The sequence below is a fragment of the Cyprinodon variegatus genome, unplaced genomic scaffold (genome assembly GCF_000732505.1).
Source record: "Cyprinodon variegatus isolate N-32 unplaced genomic scaffold, C_variegatus-1.0 Scaffold210, whole genome shotgun sequence".
Taxonomy (NCBI): domain Eukaryota; kingdom Metazoa; phylum Chordata; class Actinopteri; order Cyprinodontiformes; family Cyprinodontidae; genus Cyprinodon; species Cyprinodon variegatus.
In genome coordinates this window covers 669,200-682,638 of record NW_015150663.1, presented here as the reverse complement: position 1 = coordinate 682,638, position 13,439 = coordinate 669,200, and the positions used below count along the sequence as shown (strand labels likewise).

The 13,439-nt window shown below is 37.7% G+C and overlaps 1 protein-coding gene across 3 annotated transcripts; it reads right to left on the bottom strand.

The window, feature by feature from the left end:
- Positions 1–1,085: 1,085 nt before the first annotated feature.
- Positions 1,086–7,003, bottom strand: etf1 (eukaryotic translation termination factor 1). 3 transcript variants are annotated; one of them, XM_015380275.1, is made up of 11 exons: positions 6,849–7,003; positions 6,372–6,482; positions 4,929–5,104; positions 3,702–3,841; positions 3,479–3,617; positions 3,180–3,370; positions 2,917–3,046; positions 2,661–2,834; positions 2,497–2,561; positions 2,255–2,402; positions 1,086–1,538 (listed from the first exon to the last, which is right to left on the bottom strand). In XM_015380275.1, exons 2-11 carry the CDS (start codon positions 6,455–6,457, stop codon positions 1,456–1,458), a joined length of 1,332 nt encoding a protein of 443 aa, XP_015235761.1. In that variant the 5' UTR covers positions 6,458–6,482; positions 6,849–7,003; the 3' UTR covers positions 1,086–1,455. The 3 variants fall into 3 exon arrangements, with proteins under 3 accessions (XP_015235761.1, XP_015235763.1, XP_015235762.1); XM_015380277.1 differs by having other exon boundaries at positions 6,853–6,873; XM_015380276.1 differs by lacking the exon at positions 6,849–7,003 and adding an exon at positions 6,645–6,847.
- Positions 7,004–13,439: the final 6,436 nt, after the last annotated feature.

The following is a 13,439-nucleotide window of genomic DNA, read 5'->3' as shown; positions in this document are numbered from 1 at the left end:
ATTCAGATTTCTATAAAACAAAATTGACATGAGCTTTAATATCAAAACATGAAATACAGGTACTCAAATTCTCAGTACACCAGGCTTGTAAAGCTTTATTCATTGTTCTTTACCTAACTTAATCTTTAAATGGTGTTCTTGTGTATAGGATGTAGTCACTTATAACCATAATTGTGCTACACTTTTTTAATGGACATGCTGGCTCAGAGTTTTTTTAAAAACTTGTTTTAGGCATTTTACTTGAGGAAATACAACTTTCACAAGGATAATGAAAATACCATATCAATAACCAGTTTAATCAAGCCATATAAAAGGTCAATATATTCAAATCGATCATAACATCTGCTTATCATCTATTCATAACTTATTAGCCTGTTTATTATTTACTCAAGATTATTTTCCACAGTTCCAATTCAACGTTCCCTACAACAGAATTACATCCATAGATTCCTTTTTCTTTTTTAAAAGGTTCATAATGTAAAGAACCCAATTAAGGACACTTGTGACATAATTTTGCACCTAAATGGATCATACCAACTGGATCTTAAAAAGAAAAAAAAAGTATTTAGGATTTTGAAACTTACTTTCAGGCAAGGTTAAATAAATCCAGCCTGTTTGGAGCCACTAATCACATTTCCAGATTGATAACAGGAGTATTTTAGATTTCCCTTACAAAACTCCTGTATACCTCATTCAATTTAGACCATAATAGATAAAAACAAAATGGGGAGAAGTGGTGTACCGTTTTCTAATTGAATTATCTCACAGCACAGGATCAAGACCAGAGCACAAGGAGGTCAAAATGGTTTTCAGCAGTTCAAATTTAATACTTTGTCCCCCTTTCTCTACAGAAACCCAGGTAAAAAAAATCCCCCACTCTCATAAAATACAACAGCAGCAGTTACCAGTAAAAAAATGAAATGCAAAAAAAAGAGGAGAGAAAGCAAACAGGAGAGGGAAAGAGAGTAGGGAGATGAAGAGGCAAGAAAGGAAAATATATATTTTCTATATCTGAGGAACCAGTCCAAAGTCCATCATCAGACCGAGTAAGGGGGCAAGAAGAACTCTGGGAACTTGCTGTTGTGTTCGTTCAAAATGGAGGGGAGAAGGGGCAAAAAAAAAGAAAAAAAAAAGAATCAAAGTGAGTCAAGTCCAATCCAACAAGGGGAAGGAACCAGCACTCTAAGGCAGGGATTTTTTTTCATGAAGGGCTTTCTCCCTCTCTGGATGAAGGAAACTCTCGCTCCTCTTGAGCCTCTGTGAAGCTTTTTGTTGTGTACAGATGTATTTTGCAAGTTTGTGTATGCAACAGTTAAATCGGAAGGTGTGTCAGTCATATATATGGTCAACACGGTTGCCCCTCTCACTTGCTGCAAGAGAGGTGGCATTTTTCTTTCCTTAATTCTTCATTCATTCCTTTCTTTTTTTATTCTCCCAATATCAGTCTGAGACTACCTAGTAGTCATCCAAATCAAAGAACTCGTCGTCCTCTCCTTGGTACTCCATGCCCTGGAAATCCACCCTGTACCGCAGGATACCTGTGTGACACAAAAAGATTTAACATCAGACAACTTGTTACTTTTGGCAGAATAGCTGCAACATTAAAGATTTTATTAATTCAACCAATGAGTATTTAAAGTATTCTTTTAATAAAGACCCCATCACCTGTAGCATATCTGGTTGATACATTTTTGCATTATTTGTATTCACATATCCAGTTATGGTAAAAGACCTGTACTTATATAGCACTTTTTAAAGTCAGGAGACTTGACCAAAGCAATTTACACTACATTCAGTCATTCACCCATTCACACACTGATGGTGGCAAGCTACATTGTAGCCACAACTGCCCTGAGGCTCACTGACAGAAGAAAGGGCGCTGTACACTGGCGCCATCTGGCCCTCTGACCACCATCAGCAGGCAATGCATGTGAAGCGTCTTGCCCAAGGACAAGACACTGAAAGTTAGAACAGTGGCTTGATCCGACAACCCTCCAACGCCACTGTTGCCCCAGTTATATCACCAAGTTTTCAATGTTAAAATATTAAATCTGGAGTACACAAAGTAATTGAGATTTAAAGAAAAAGTAAGCAATTTCCCTGCAGTCAGAACATTGTTTTTTGGGGGGTCACTAAAATGTCAGGATCATAGAATTACTCAAATTTGGGACATTTTAGAGCTGCAAGGGCTCAATCTTTAAAGTAAAGATCATTTTAAACAAGTGTGTTCTACTATAAACCTCCTTATACTGACCCCCAATGCCTCCAAAGCCCTTGACAAACTGTGACCCTTCCTGACTCTTGTCCGTTACGATTTCCAGCGTTGCTCCAAACTTCTTGTAGTTGTTTGCGAACCACTCCAGCAGTGGCATGCTCTCGATCAGCTCGTGTTCCTGCCCCGTCTAAGAAATTAAATAAATACATAAGGGAATAATGAGTTTGGAAACGCTGCATCATGTGTCATAGTTCTTATTTAATTAAATATGCAGTGCTCACCTCCTTGTCTGTGAAGTGTGACTTGTCCTTCTCTTGTTCAGGCGTCAAGTACAGAACCTTCTCGTCTAATTAATTAAAGCGCAAAGGTCAGAATTTATTAGCACAATAATCCCATGGATTGATCGGGGTTAAAGTTACACTTAAAATGGTAATAAGATGTGTACCATTCTCTGCGCCGTTGCTTTCGGCCCCATGTACGCGTAGAACATAACGCATGGTGTCCAAGTTCTCATAAACTATGAGGATCTCCACTGCTCCCATTTCCAGGGCTTTCAGCGTGTCCTCCACCCCGAAACAGTACTTCCCCGTATCCTGACTGATCTCATCAAAGTACCGCCCTGTAGAAAGAAAAATAAACATAAAAATCTAAGTAGAAAAACACTTTTAAGCGTACATGAGGATACAAAGCAATAAATGTACCTATGAGCTTCTTCTCCTGGATGAACTTAACATTTGAAAGGACTTCTGCCGATAGCTCGATAGCTTGGTTGAAACCGTTTTCTCCTCCATAAGAAATGTCAACCAGCTTCAAAACCTTAGCCTGTAACCTCTGTAATAAAATACATAAAACTGTTAAATATCAAAATTATTGTCTTCATTTATTTGAAGACTGAATATTGGAACTACAGAAATTCTGTGGCTTTACACTTTTTAACATTTGAGAAGGCAATTTGCAAACTTACAGGGTCAAACATGTCAGACTGACTTAGTTCAGTCTTAAAATCAGCAGAACCAGCCAGTACCATTCCTGCCACATTAACTTTGTCGTTGGACACAAAGAGCTGGACAGCGGTTTCAGCCACTTTCCTCACGTAGTTATGTCTCTTTTCCATTCTTAAACGAGCAAAACGCAGAGCTGACTGTCCTCCTCTGCCTGTAAGAGGGAGATAAATTATATTAAACCAACGCAGCCTAGTTATCTAATAATCCTCCCTGCTGTTCAAAAAAAAAAAAAAAACGCGTTATCATCATTGTGCAGTACCGTGCTTCTTGGGTAGGTCCACAGTGAACTTGTGCAGCACCTCTCGGGTGTTGCCCTGCAGCGTGCCAAAGAGAGCCCCGCTTCCGTCGATCACAATAAAGCCAAACTTACTGTCGTCAGAGAGCAGGGCTGTCAGTGCCTGTGAAATGAGGGAAAGGCACCACTTACACACTGAAAATTATCTACAAGAACAATAAATAAAAGGATGTCATATTAAGCTCACCTCGGTGTGGAATTTGTTATCGCAGAGGTACAAAGAGGTGTTGATTGGTTTAAAAGGCTCAAAGTCGATATTGACTTTTTTCTCCTTGCCTTCATCTGTCACAATTGTGCCACAATATACAACTAAACCATTTGGTGGCACTGAAAGAAAGCAGACATACAGGTTAGACAAGTGTAAGACTTAAAAACCAATGCACAAGAGTCTATTTGGGGGGTAAATCGACAGCATTTTGAGGAAAGAGGTAACTTAAATGAAGTGTTTTTAGTTTAGAAAATGACTATGGTTTTGTCAGGGGGTTGGGGTTCTACAATGTCTGAAAATATTACAGTTCTTATAAAATTTCATATTAAGTGTGGTTTAGGGATTGTTAAGTTTGTGTGTTGTTAAACACTGAAGAAGATAAGAATTATTTATTGCATAATAGTTATGAAAAAAATCCAATGTTTGCATATCTCAAACATTGAGGGTGATTAAGATTGTTTGTTCAGGTATTAAAACTCCTACAAGGAATCCATTAAACCAATCTTTCATCTTAACATTTTTAAATTTGATTAAATGCCACAATAGAGTACCATTTAGTAAAGTTGTACTATTGAGTGTCAATGCAGTAGTAAAGTTCTCTTTTTGATAGTAGTGGAGGTTTATTTTAATAGCTGTACTTATTTTGTAAGATGCTTAATGCAACTTACAGATTTACAAAACAGAAGATTATAGAGAGAATATTTCATAACTTTTTAATCGTCACTAACCACAATTACAAGAACTCACATAGAGGAACACCTTGCCAAGGCAATAACACTGGTAACTGTTGAGATTATATCAGGTGTGATGTGTGCCTATTTTTCCTCATATCATCCCTGCTTCTAAAATCTGATTTTTATTATATTGGGCTGTCTTTTTTGTCTGGTGTGAGCATCTGTTGCCTCAAACCTATCTGGCTAATATTACATTAACATGTAAAATGTAAGTCGAAAACTACAAATACTTTAGGGAACAATTACCAAGCTACAAACAGTCCTTTGCCTTAAGAATGTTGCACATGCTGATATTAGCAAGACAATATATTCTGGCAGTATATTGTAAAATCCTTTTGAATGCAACAAAAGATTAAGATTCGACTTTACATCGCTTCTCCTTTCTGGTCAGTAGGTTTTTTAATAAAGGTCCAGCAAGCTTATACGCATCCCTGGAAAAAAAAATAAAGGGTGATTTTGTTGTAACACATACCTTTGTTGTAGAGTTTTAGTCTTTGCTGTACAGAGGTGATGGCCCCGAGTACTGAGAGTCTGTTAACTCGACTTTTGATGTTGGAAGCAGTTCCAAACTCATCAGCCAACATCTTGGCTACTCTGGAAATCTGGTCCTTTGGAGGAATGATCAATGAGATCATGCTGGTGCCATTGCTATGTAAGATATGAGGATCAAAAGTTAGTGTAACCAAAACAAAACAAAAAAACCCACAACATATATACAACTTTAATTACAAGTAATAGTTAATGAAGACTTTTACAAGCGAAGATGCTCAATACACCTAACAACTCTTGGTCTGACATGTTAACATTTGTAAGTAAGAAAAAGTTTTCAATGCAATAAAACTTCTGACCTTTCTATTACAGCCTTACAACTCAAAATGTATCTTTATTAAAGACAAAGTAATAACACTACTTGCAAAATTTAAAAAGCAAAACTTGTGATAAGTCCACAAAGGTGATCTTTAACCCATAACCAGCCAAATCACTGCCCTTGAAAGCAAGGACTACTCCTGTGTATATTTTCATGACCTATTAGGAAGACAAAGCACACTTGTACACACTAGCACCACACACACACACACAAACACAGAGGCAGGTAGCAAGGGCAGCATGAATGTAGGGCAAATAGTCATCTGCTTTAACACAGCAGGCCTCAGAGCACAGGACAGCAGATTCTGCGCAACACTATATGACAAGCTGTCATAGAAAAGCAATATGTCCCAGCTGAGGACGCACCATTCAGATGTGAAGCCTATGCATATAGCATGCTTATATAATCCCTGAGCAGATTTCATACAGAGCCACAGTAAGCGGCTCAACCATTAAAGTTACACCTTTAATGGTCGCTGGCCATGAGGTGACCAACCAAAAGGACCCTTTTAGGGATTTAAAAAAATCTGTCATGTGAGCTATATCAAAATCAAACCAGATCAAGCTGTGATATACATATTTGGGAGCACTTGGAATCAAAATAACCATAGTGTGATATGCATCCTTATTTCCCATTAAACTGCGCTTTGATTTAAAGGCACCCATAGCGGCCTCTTTCCAGAGATGACGTCTGTTAGCGCCTGTGCTAGCATTAACGCTAGCATTGGTGCTCCTAACTCACTACACTTTAAGGAGGCAGACATAAAAAAAAGCTTCTCGATAGCAGCCTGTCAAAATACATAAATAGCAAACCCATCACGTGGTATCAAATATTTCTTAACCCTCTGACAACCCATAGTTAGCGCTTAGCAACCGGCTAACAGAATAGCAGCTAATGCTGCTATGCTAACCACTCCCAAAATCGGCCTCACTTGTTCGATGTCCAGCTGTTGCGGCAGCACACATTCACACCGCTGCTCCTAACCATAAACTGGATCCAAAACACCAGCGGCGTAACAATAACACCTAGTCCGATAAATAGACTTACCCGCGGGCAGCTTCCAAACTTTTGATCAGCTTTTTGATTTTCCATATCTCCACGTTTCTATCCGCCGCGCTGGGGTCGTCCGCCATCTTTCTGCTGTAATAGCTTCAGCACCTGGAGAGACGTTGAAATAAAAGAAAAACACACAGTAAGCTTCCCGGGAAGCAGACTGGAAAGGTGTGCATGTCTGCTGTAATAAACTAGCCCGAGTGCCACTTTAAACTGCTAGGGCGATCATCGTTACAGCACATGCCCGCGACTTGCAGTTGAACTGACCGTGAGGGAAGGGCTCCGCTTGGTCTGCCGCTAGCACAGAGCGCGGAAAATGTCAGGCCTGCTGATAACCAGGCCCTAGAGTCCACCCTGTTCTTATCTAATACGACCTACTTTCTTTGCGTTCCCTTGGAAACCATACGGAGATCATTTGGTCGCTTTTAATATGTTAAGTCTACGAATAAAAAAAAACTGCCGGTATATTACCTGCCTCGGACAACGCCGCTCCGCTCCGCTCTCTTTCTACTGCGTTACGTCGAGTCGGTGGTGCGAGGAATGACGTTGCGTTCCTAACCGGTTTCTCTGCGCGTGGTGCTTTCGGCAGGAGCTCACATGTGGGAGGTGGTTAGAATCATGGCGTTCACTTCCTAGAAACCACATAGAAACCAATGAGATCTCTCAGATGGTCCGTCAATCAAAGCCCAACTAAAACGTGATAGGACACAATTTAAGGACTTTCCCCCAAAATGGCGATGACCTGCAACTAACGCTCATGGGAGTTGTAGTATTAGAATAAGGATGCAAATTTTGAAATAAATAAAACGACTGAAAGACAGTGGACATGTGTAAAGCACTTATTTAGACATTAACGAAAGTATATAAACTCCATCGTCTTGGTCTCATGACGACAGAAACATGACTGCCATGGAAATCCATACAAATATACATAAAATAAAATTTAATGCCATTCTAAGATCAACAAAATATTTGATTTTGGTATAATTCATTAATCATTATTTAAGATACTAGTCTAATAGGAAACAAGTAAGTTTGTTTTCCTCTTTTATTCACAGTCTTCACTTGACAAAGCTTCTTTATGTCAGACTCAGAACAGTATTTTGTGATCATTTTAAATCCCAGCTATGTATCTTATGACATCTAAGGGTATATTCAGCTGGCAGAATCTTACCTGCCTATCAATCACCTTCTTGTGTGCTCCTGCTCCAGCACAGCTCAAACCAATCATTGTTCAAGACTTTCAATCTAAGCGTATGAAGCCAAGTACACTCTCCTTTAAATTTTTTTTCTTCTTCATACGATGGCAGTTTTTTGTTTGTGTCACAGTATTTCAGATCTTCAAAGACAAGTTTTCACCAAACAAGGAGGACATGAGAAGACACAAATTCAGTTTTCAAACAATGAACTAATTTGTTAACAGCATAAAGATACCCAGATGTACTGTGGGAAAAAGAACTTGCCCCTAATTTTCTGTGCTTCCTATCAGAACAGTTGAAATTCAAATGTTGTTGAGGAATTTTTGTCCACATTGTTGAAATACTGTGTTCTAGGTTTCTCAAACACTAATGCATATTCTAAATCATGGCATCTTAATCAGGTTTGAATTTCAACTTTATCCAGGTAATTCCAAAACCTACATTTTCCCCTGAGGTATGTGTATGTATGCATTATTGTCTTGTTGCTTAACTGGCCAGACATCTCAATTTGAAAATTTCTAGTAAAAAGTAGAATAAGTAGAACAAGTGTAAAAAAAAAAACTGTTAACCAGCTCAAGAAAATCACAATCACATCACTGCCACATTTCTCTGAAATGCTGTGTAAGTTTGAAATGATAAAAAAAAAAAGAAATATTCTATTGATTTCTTTTCATTCCAAACAATATTTTATTTTCTTTGGAGTTCATGACATTCTCAATAAAAAATATCTGAGCCATTCTGCTCTATTTCATCAGCAATGTCTAATTCTTAGTGTTAAATTATAAAAAGTAAAGTGAGTGAGGCTTGCTGTGTTGTACTGGGTCTTTTGTGCTCTTCTGAATGATTTTGAATTTCAGTCTTGGAAAGACTCAAAAGAATGTTGCTACAAACCAGAACCACGTTTTAAAGGTTTAGCTAGTCATAAATTCTACCACATCATCGTTCCCAGGTACATTCATTAGCACAGTTTAATGTATTCCTTTTTCCAAGTGTAAACTTTTTCTAATTAACAGCAAAACTGTTTGTATCATATATCATATTGCACTTGATGAAATATGTTCAAAATAATTATCTGACCGTCCCGTAAAGCACATAAACTCCAACAAGATAATTCCCATGACCTGTTCCCCCTGAAGGAAAATTACAGTTTGTCTTATGTCAAATCAGCAATTCTGGTTGATTCTGATGTTGTGGTTGATGATGCAGATGTAGATCACCAGCTCCATAATAAGTAGTTTGACCCTGTATTGTATGGTAGCATTACTGTTGTGTTGTAAGTTGTAGTAATAAAGTGCTGAGTCAGTTATTGTCCAACAACAACAAAAAAGCTTCCTAAACATTAACATAAGACAGAAGATAAAAAAAGGGAAATATATACAGCTTACATCCATCAATTTTACAAAAAACTGATGGTAGAATAGAATAGAATAGAATAGAATAGAATAGAATAGAATAGAATTTCCCACTGCAGGAAAATTTGGGTGTGACAGTGGCATAGCAAATAGACAGAAGAAAGCTTACAGGCTAAATTATTTTATTATGCACCGTGGGGTTGAGGGGATGGAAATTTCATCTGTGTTGTATGTTTACATGTAGCACATTTGACAATAAAGTTGAGTTGAGTTGAGTTGAGTTGAGTAAATACTGATGAGAAAAAAAAGACTCTGCCCTTTTTAATAACATGGCATACTCAGATAAGAAATAATAAGCAATAATAGACAATGATAATAAGTAAAAACAATAATCAAGGCAAATTGTTGAAACACACTTTCAGGGTGGGAAAAAAAAGTCACATCTGTGCAGATAAAAGGAATGTTGTATAACAACACATGTTGAGCAAATTGGAAACAAATAACAATATCCATGAGGAAAAACATTATTAGTGAGATAAAGAAAGTGTACAATTAAAAGCATGCTTGAATGCACATATTGGGCTGATTGGGAGCATAGTCTAACAGGATATGCTGTAGTTTCTTCATAATTTAGCTTTACTTTTACAAGTAGAGATATTTGCATTTAAAAGTTGAAAAAAGAACAAAGTGGCAACTTTTTATAGACAATTAATTTCCTATATTTGTTTTAATTTCAGGAATGTAAATTGACAAACTGAGCAGAAATTTAATTAAATTCAACTCATTTATATCGCACAAAATTCCCAACCCGTTTTATCTCAAGGCAATTCACAGAGAAAGTTCAACAAGAATATAAATTCAGATTGGTCCAAAGATTTTGATTTAAAGAAAACCAGCTGATTGCATCGACTCATTGACTCGACACTAATTCCTCACACCAAGCATGTATGTAACGACAGTGGAGAGGAAAACTTCCTTTTAATAGGAAGAAACCTCCAGTGAAACCAGGCTCAGCGTGAGCGGCCATCTGCCGAGGCCGACTGGGGTTCAAGGAGACAGAAGCAGGCATGCAGAAAGAAGAAGAGATACAAAACCAGCTCCACAGGAGCCATGAAAAACACAGCCAGGCAGACGAGCTCGGAAGCAGCTGCATGAAAGAGAGCAAAATACAGTAAGAGAAACAGGACTACACTGAAAAACAATCCAGGCTCCAACATCTATAAACAAAGGTGTATGGCAGCAGCACAGCTGGTATTTCTCTCCGGGACGATGTCACAGCTATACAGGGACCAATCAGATGAAGCCCCTATGATGACAGGGGTAAAAAGCCTCTTTCCCATTTTCAGTGGGAAAGAGGCTAACAATTGGCATTTGGCTTTGTTCACATTAGTATAAAAAGCTGGGTCTAATCCCTGGCTGGCAAGCTGCATGGCCTCTGTCCAGGAGCTGCTTGTCTGGTGACAAAATCACACTGGGTTAGCATAGACTATGTACCACATGCGACACAAATCAGGAGAATAAACAATGGAGGACAACATGTAAGGAAGCCAGGGTGTAGTCAGTGTGCTGTATTGTTTCTCTCTTTTATTTGTCCGAATCCCTCTTATGAGTGCTTCCCCAGGTTTATTGAATGTAAAAAGACTTGTTTTGCCTTGTTAGATCAGACGCGACTGGCGCAGTGTGTTGACATCCGTATGTCTTTTTCAATCATGTAAATTAGCAGGTCAACATGGGTCTGCTGTTCCCACAGTTTGCCGATCAGAGATGAGGCAATTTTAACAGGTGGCGCTTGCCGAGTCTTTTGACCAAGGTAGACACGGTTCAGTGAGCTGTTTCGTCTGCCACTAAAAGCCGGTTATTCCCTGGTTTAAAAAAGTTTTTGAGCCAGCGGGAGAGGGGTATAGGATACAATCATATCTCTGATATAAAAGGGGACCTTGGCCATTTAAAGCTTTATATGTCATATACAGTCTCATATTCATTTGGATGGTTTGCTGAATAAACACAAAGCAGCATTAATCTGAGTCATCTGTTTAGCTAGCTTTCCCTTATCATGATCCGGAAGCCTGTAATGACTGAAAATTTAGGCCCTCACTGATTTAGACCACTAGATGACAGCATTGGTCAATAGGAAAAATAAGTGGCCTATTTAGAGTGTCTGTATCCATGGCTGAAAAATATGCATTCCCAGAGTGTCTGTCTCTCTGAGACAATTAATTAAATATTAAAAATCAGGAATCCTCTTGTCTGAGTGTCTAAGTGTAACACACTGCTCATTATGCATTATTAAGTTGCCATGTGTTGTATATTATTTATTGTCTTTGTTGCATTGCAACAGTTTCTATCATAACAAACAATTGTTTGAACAAGAGGCAATACCAGCAGTGGCTCAAGAGATTTTTCTAAGCATTGAGCTGATGGTGCTTTGAAGCATCCTTTCCTACATCTTTTAATGAATGCAGATGCAAACAAAAACAGATTATTATTTTATCCAAAAGTCAACAATAAGGTGGATAATTAATATGTGGTGTTCTGCTATTAGATTAATAGATATAAAAACACTTTTATAATGTAGTATGTAAACTATTACAATCAATTCACTGTAATTTTTTCTCGGGATTTGAGAAAACAAAATAAAGTTAATTAATTGTGAATTCTGGCAATTAGGCAAATAAATAATAAATTTAAAATTACCTACCTAAGTTTTGGTTAGTGTCCCAAATGATTTTTACTTTTTTAAATGCTTTTTCTTGTATTCTGCTGTTTTTTCATTGTGTATATGAAATAGTAGGGGAAAAACTCATTTTGCCCCCCAAAAAAATCTAAATCAAGGAAAAAATTAAAAGAGAATTAATTAACAGTCAAATTATTTGGATATAAAATCACAAATATGAACAATTAAGGAAATATATTTATCATGAAAATCTTTTTGCAATTTTGCACATGATAATTGTTTACCCTTCATGACATTTTCAAGTTAAATAAAAGTTTACAATGCCCCCTGTGAATATAATGATAGAGATAAACACAGAAATACTGAAAATACTGGACTGCAAATGACATATACAATAAAAAAATGACAGTAAATAAATATTAATCAATTTCAAGTAATTTACTCACCTTTACAGAACATTAATTTGTGTTGGGCAGGCGAACCATGTGATATTTTGACACTTTAAATGGTTAGGGGAAAAAAAAGTCAAAATTCTAAAAGAATTATAGTGAGTGCATCTAGAGATGTGGTATATTTTGTATCATATATTTAAAACATACAATTATTGTTTGTGTTTTCATGAGGCAAATAACACATTACATCTTCAAGAATAGTAACTTTAATTTAAAATATATCATTTTTTGACCTCTGGCACCACCACTGGGCAATTGACACAAAAAACATACCTGCATGTTACTAAACCGGGGTAAAGAGGAGGGGTGGAGGGAGGTGCACCACAGTTTGTAACTAAAACTACTTTTTAGGGAAAATGTGATAAAGCAATTTGTGCAACTTGCCTTCTCTATAAATCTCTCGCATAGTGCCCATTCATCAGCATCTGTTGACCATCAGAGCTGGAATGTTCTGTCGGCTGGAAATGGATGGTGCTTGCTGTGTTGCGAATGGGGCCTGCCTCAAGCCATGTGGCTATTCCTTCTTTTACCTCAATGACACACAGAAGCATAGGTATGAGCAGAAGCAGTTAATGTAAAGATGATTCTTTGAATTGTGCTTGAAAACTCTGATACATATTCATATTTTGTTGACTGGGTTTAGAATTTGTGGCTGTACATTGGAGAAGCTCTGCCAGTTTGATTCCATATTCTTCTTAAAATAACTTTAGTTTGTCTGTTTGTGGAGCAAAATGTTTTCATGTCTTATGTTCTTTCTTTTTTATTTTTTACATCTGCTGTTGGATGCTGCACATTTAAACCCAAGAGAAATTCATTTACATCTCAAAAGCTGATATAATGCTTCAGCTAATTCTACAAGTCCCAGCTGATCTGCAAAGCTTACCAGAGGATGCAGAGGAGAAACTAGGAGAAAAGAGGAGAATAAAACAATTTAAAAGAATTCTAAGCCCTTGCAAGGACCTTGAAAGAATAATGCAAATCCAGTTACTCAAATGTTTCTCTGCCAGGCCTTCTGACCTTATGGACAAAAAGAGATTTATAGAAGGCTGCAAATGGAAATGTTGCCGAACTACAGACACAACAGCCAAATGCATTTGTGGCAATAACTGGTGATTTTAATCACACCTCACTCTATGCTACACTGCCAACTTTCCAACAGTTTGTCAGCTGCTGTAATTGCTCCAAGGAGGACGCAGCTCATCTGAGCACCATGTTGGAAGCATTGAATTAATGTCTTGGCGCTATATTCTGACTTGAGAAGCTGTAAGAGCAGTTCGCTATCATTTCCACAATGCAGAGAACTGAGCTAAAGCTGAGGAGCAGCAGCTGTCTCCCAAAGAGAATTGTAGAAGACCCCTTCCCCCCCGTTTTGATCTGCAATGAAA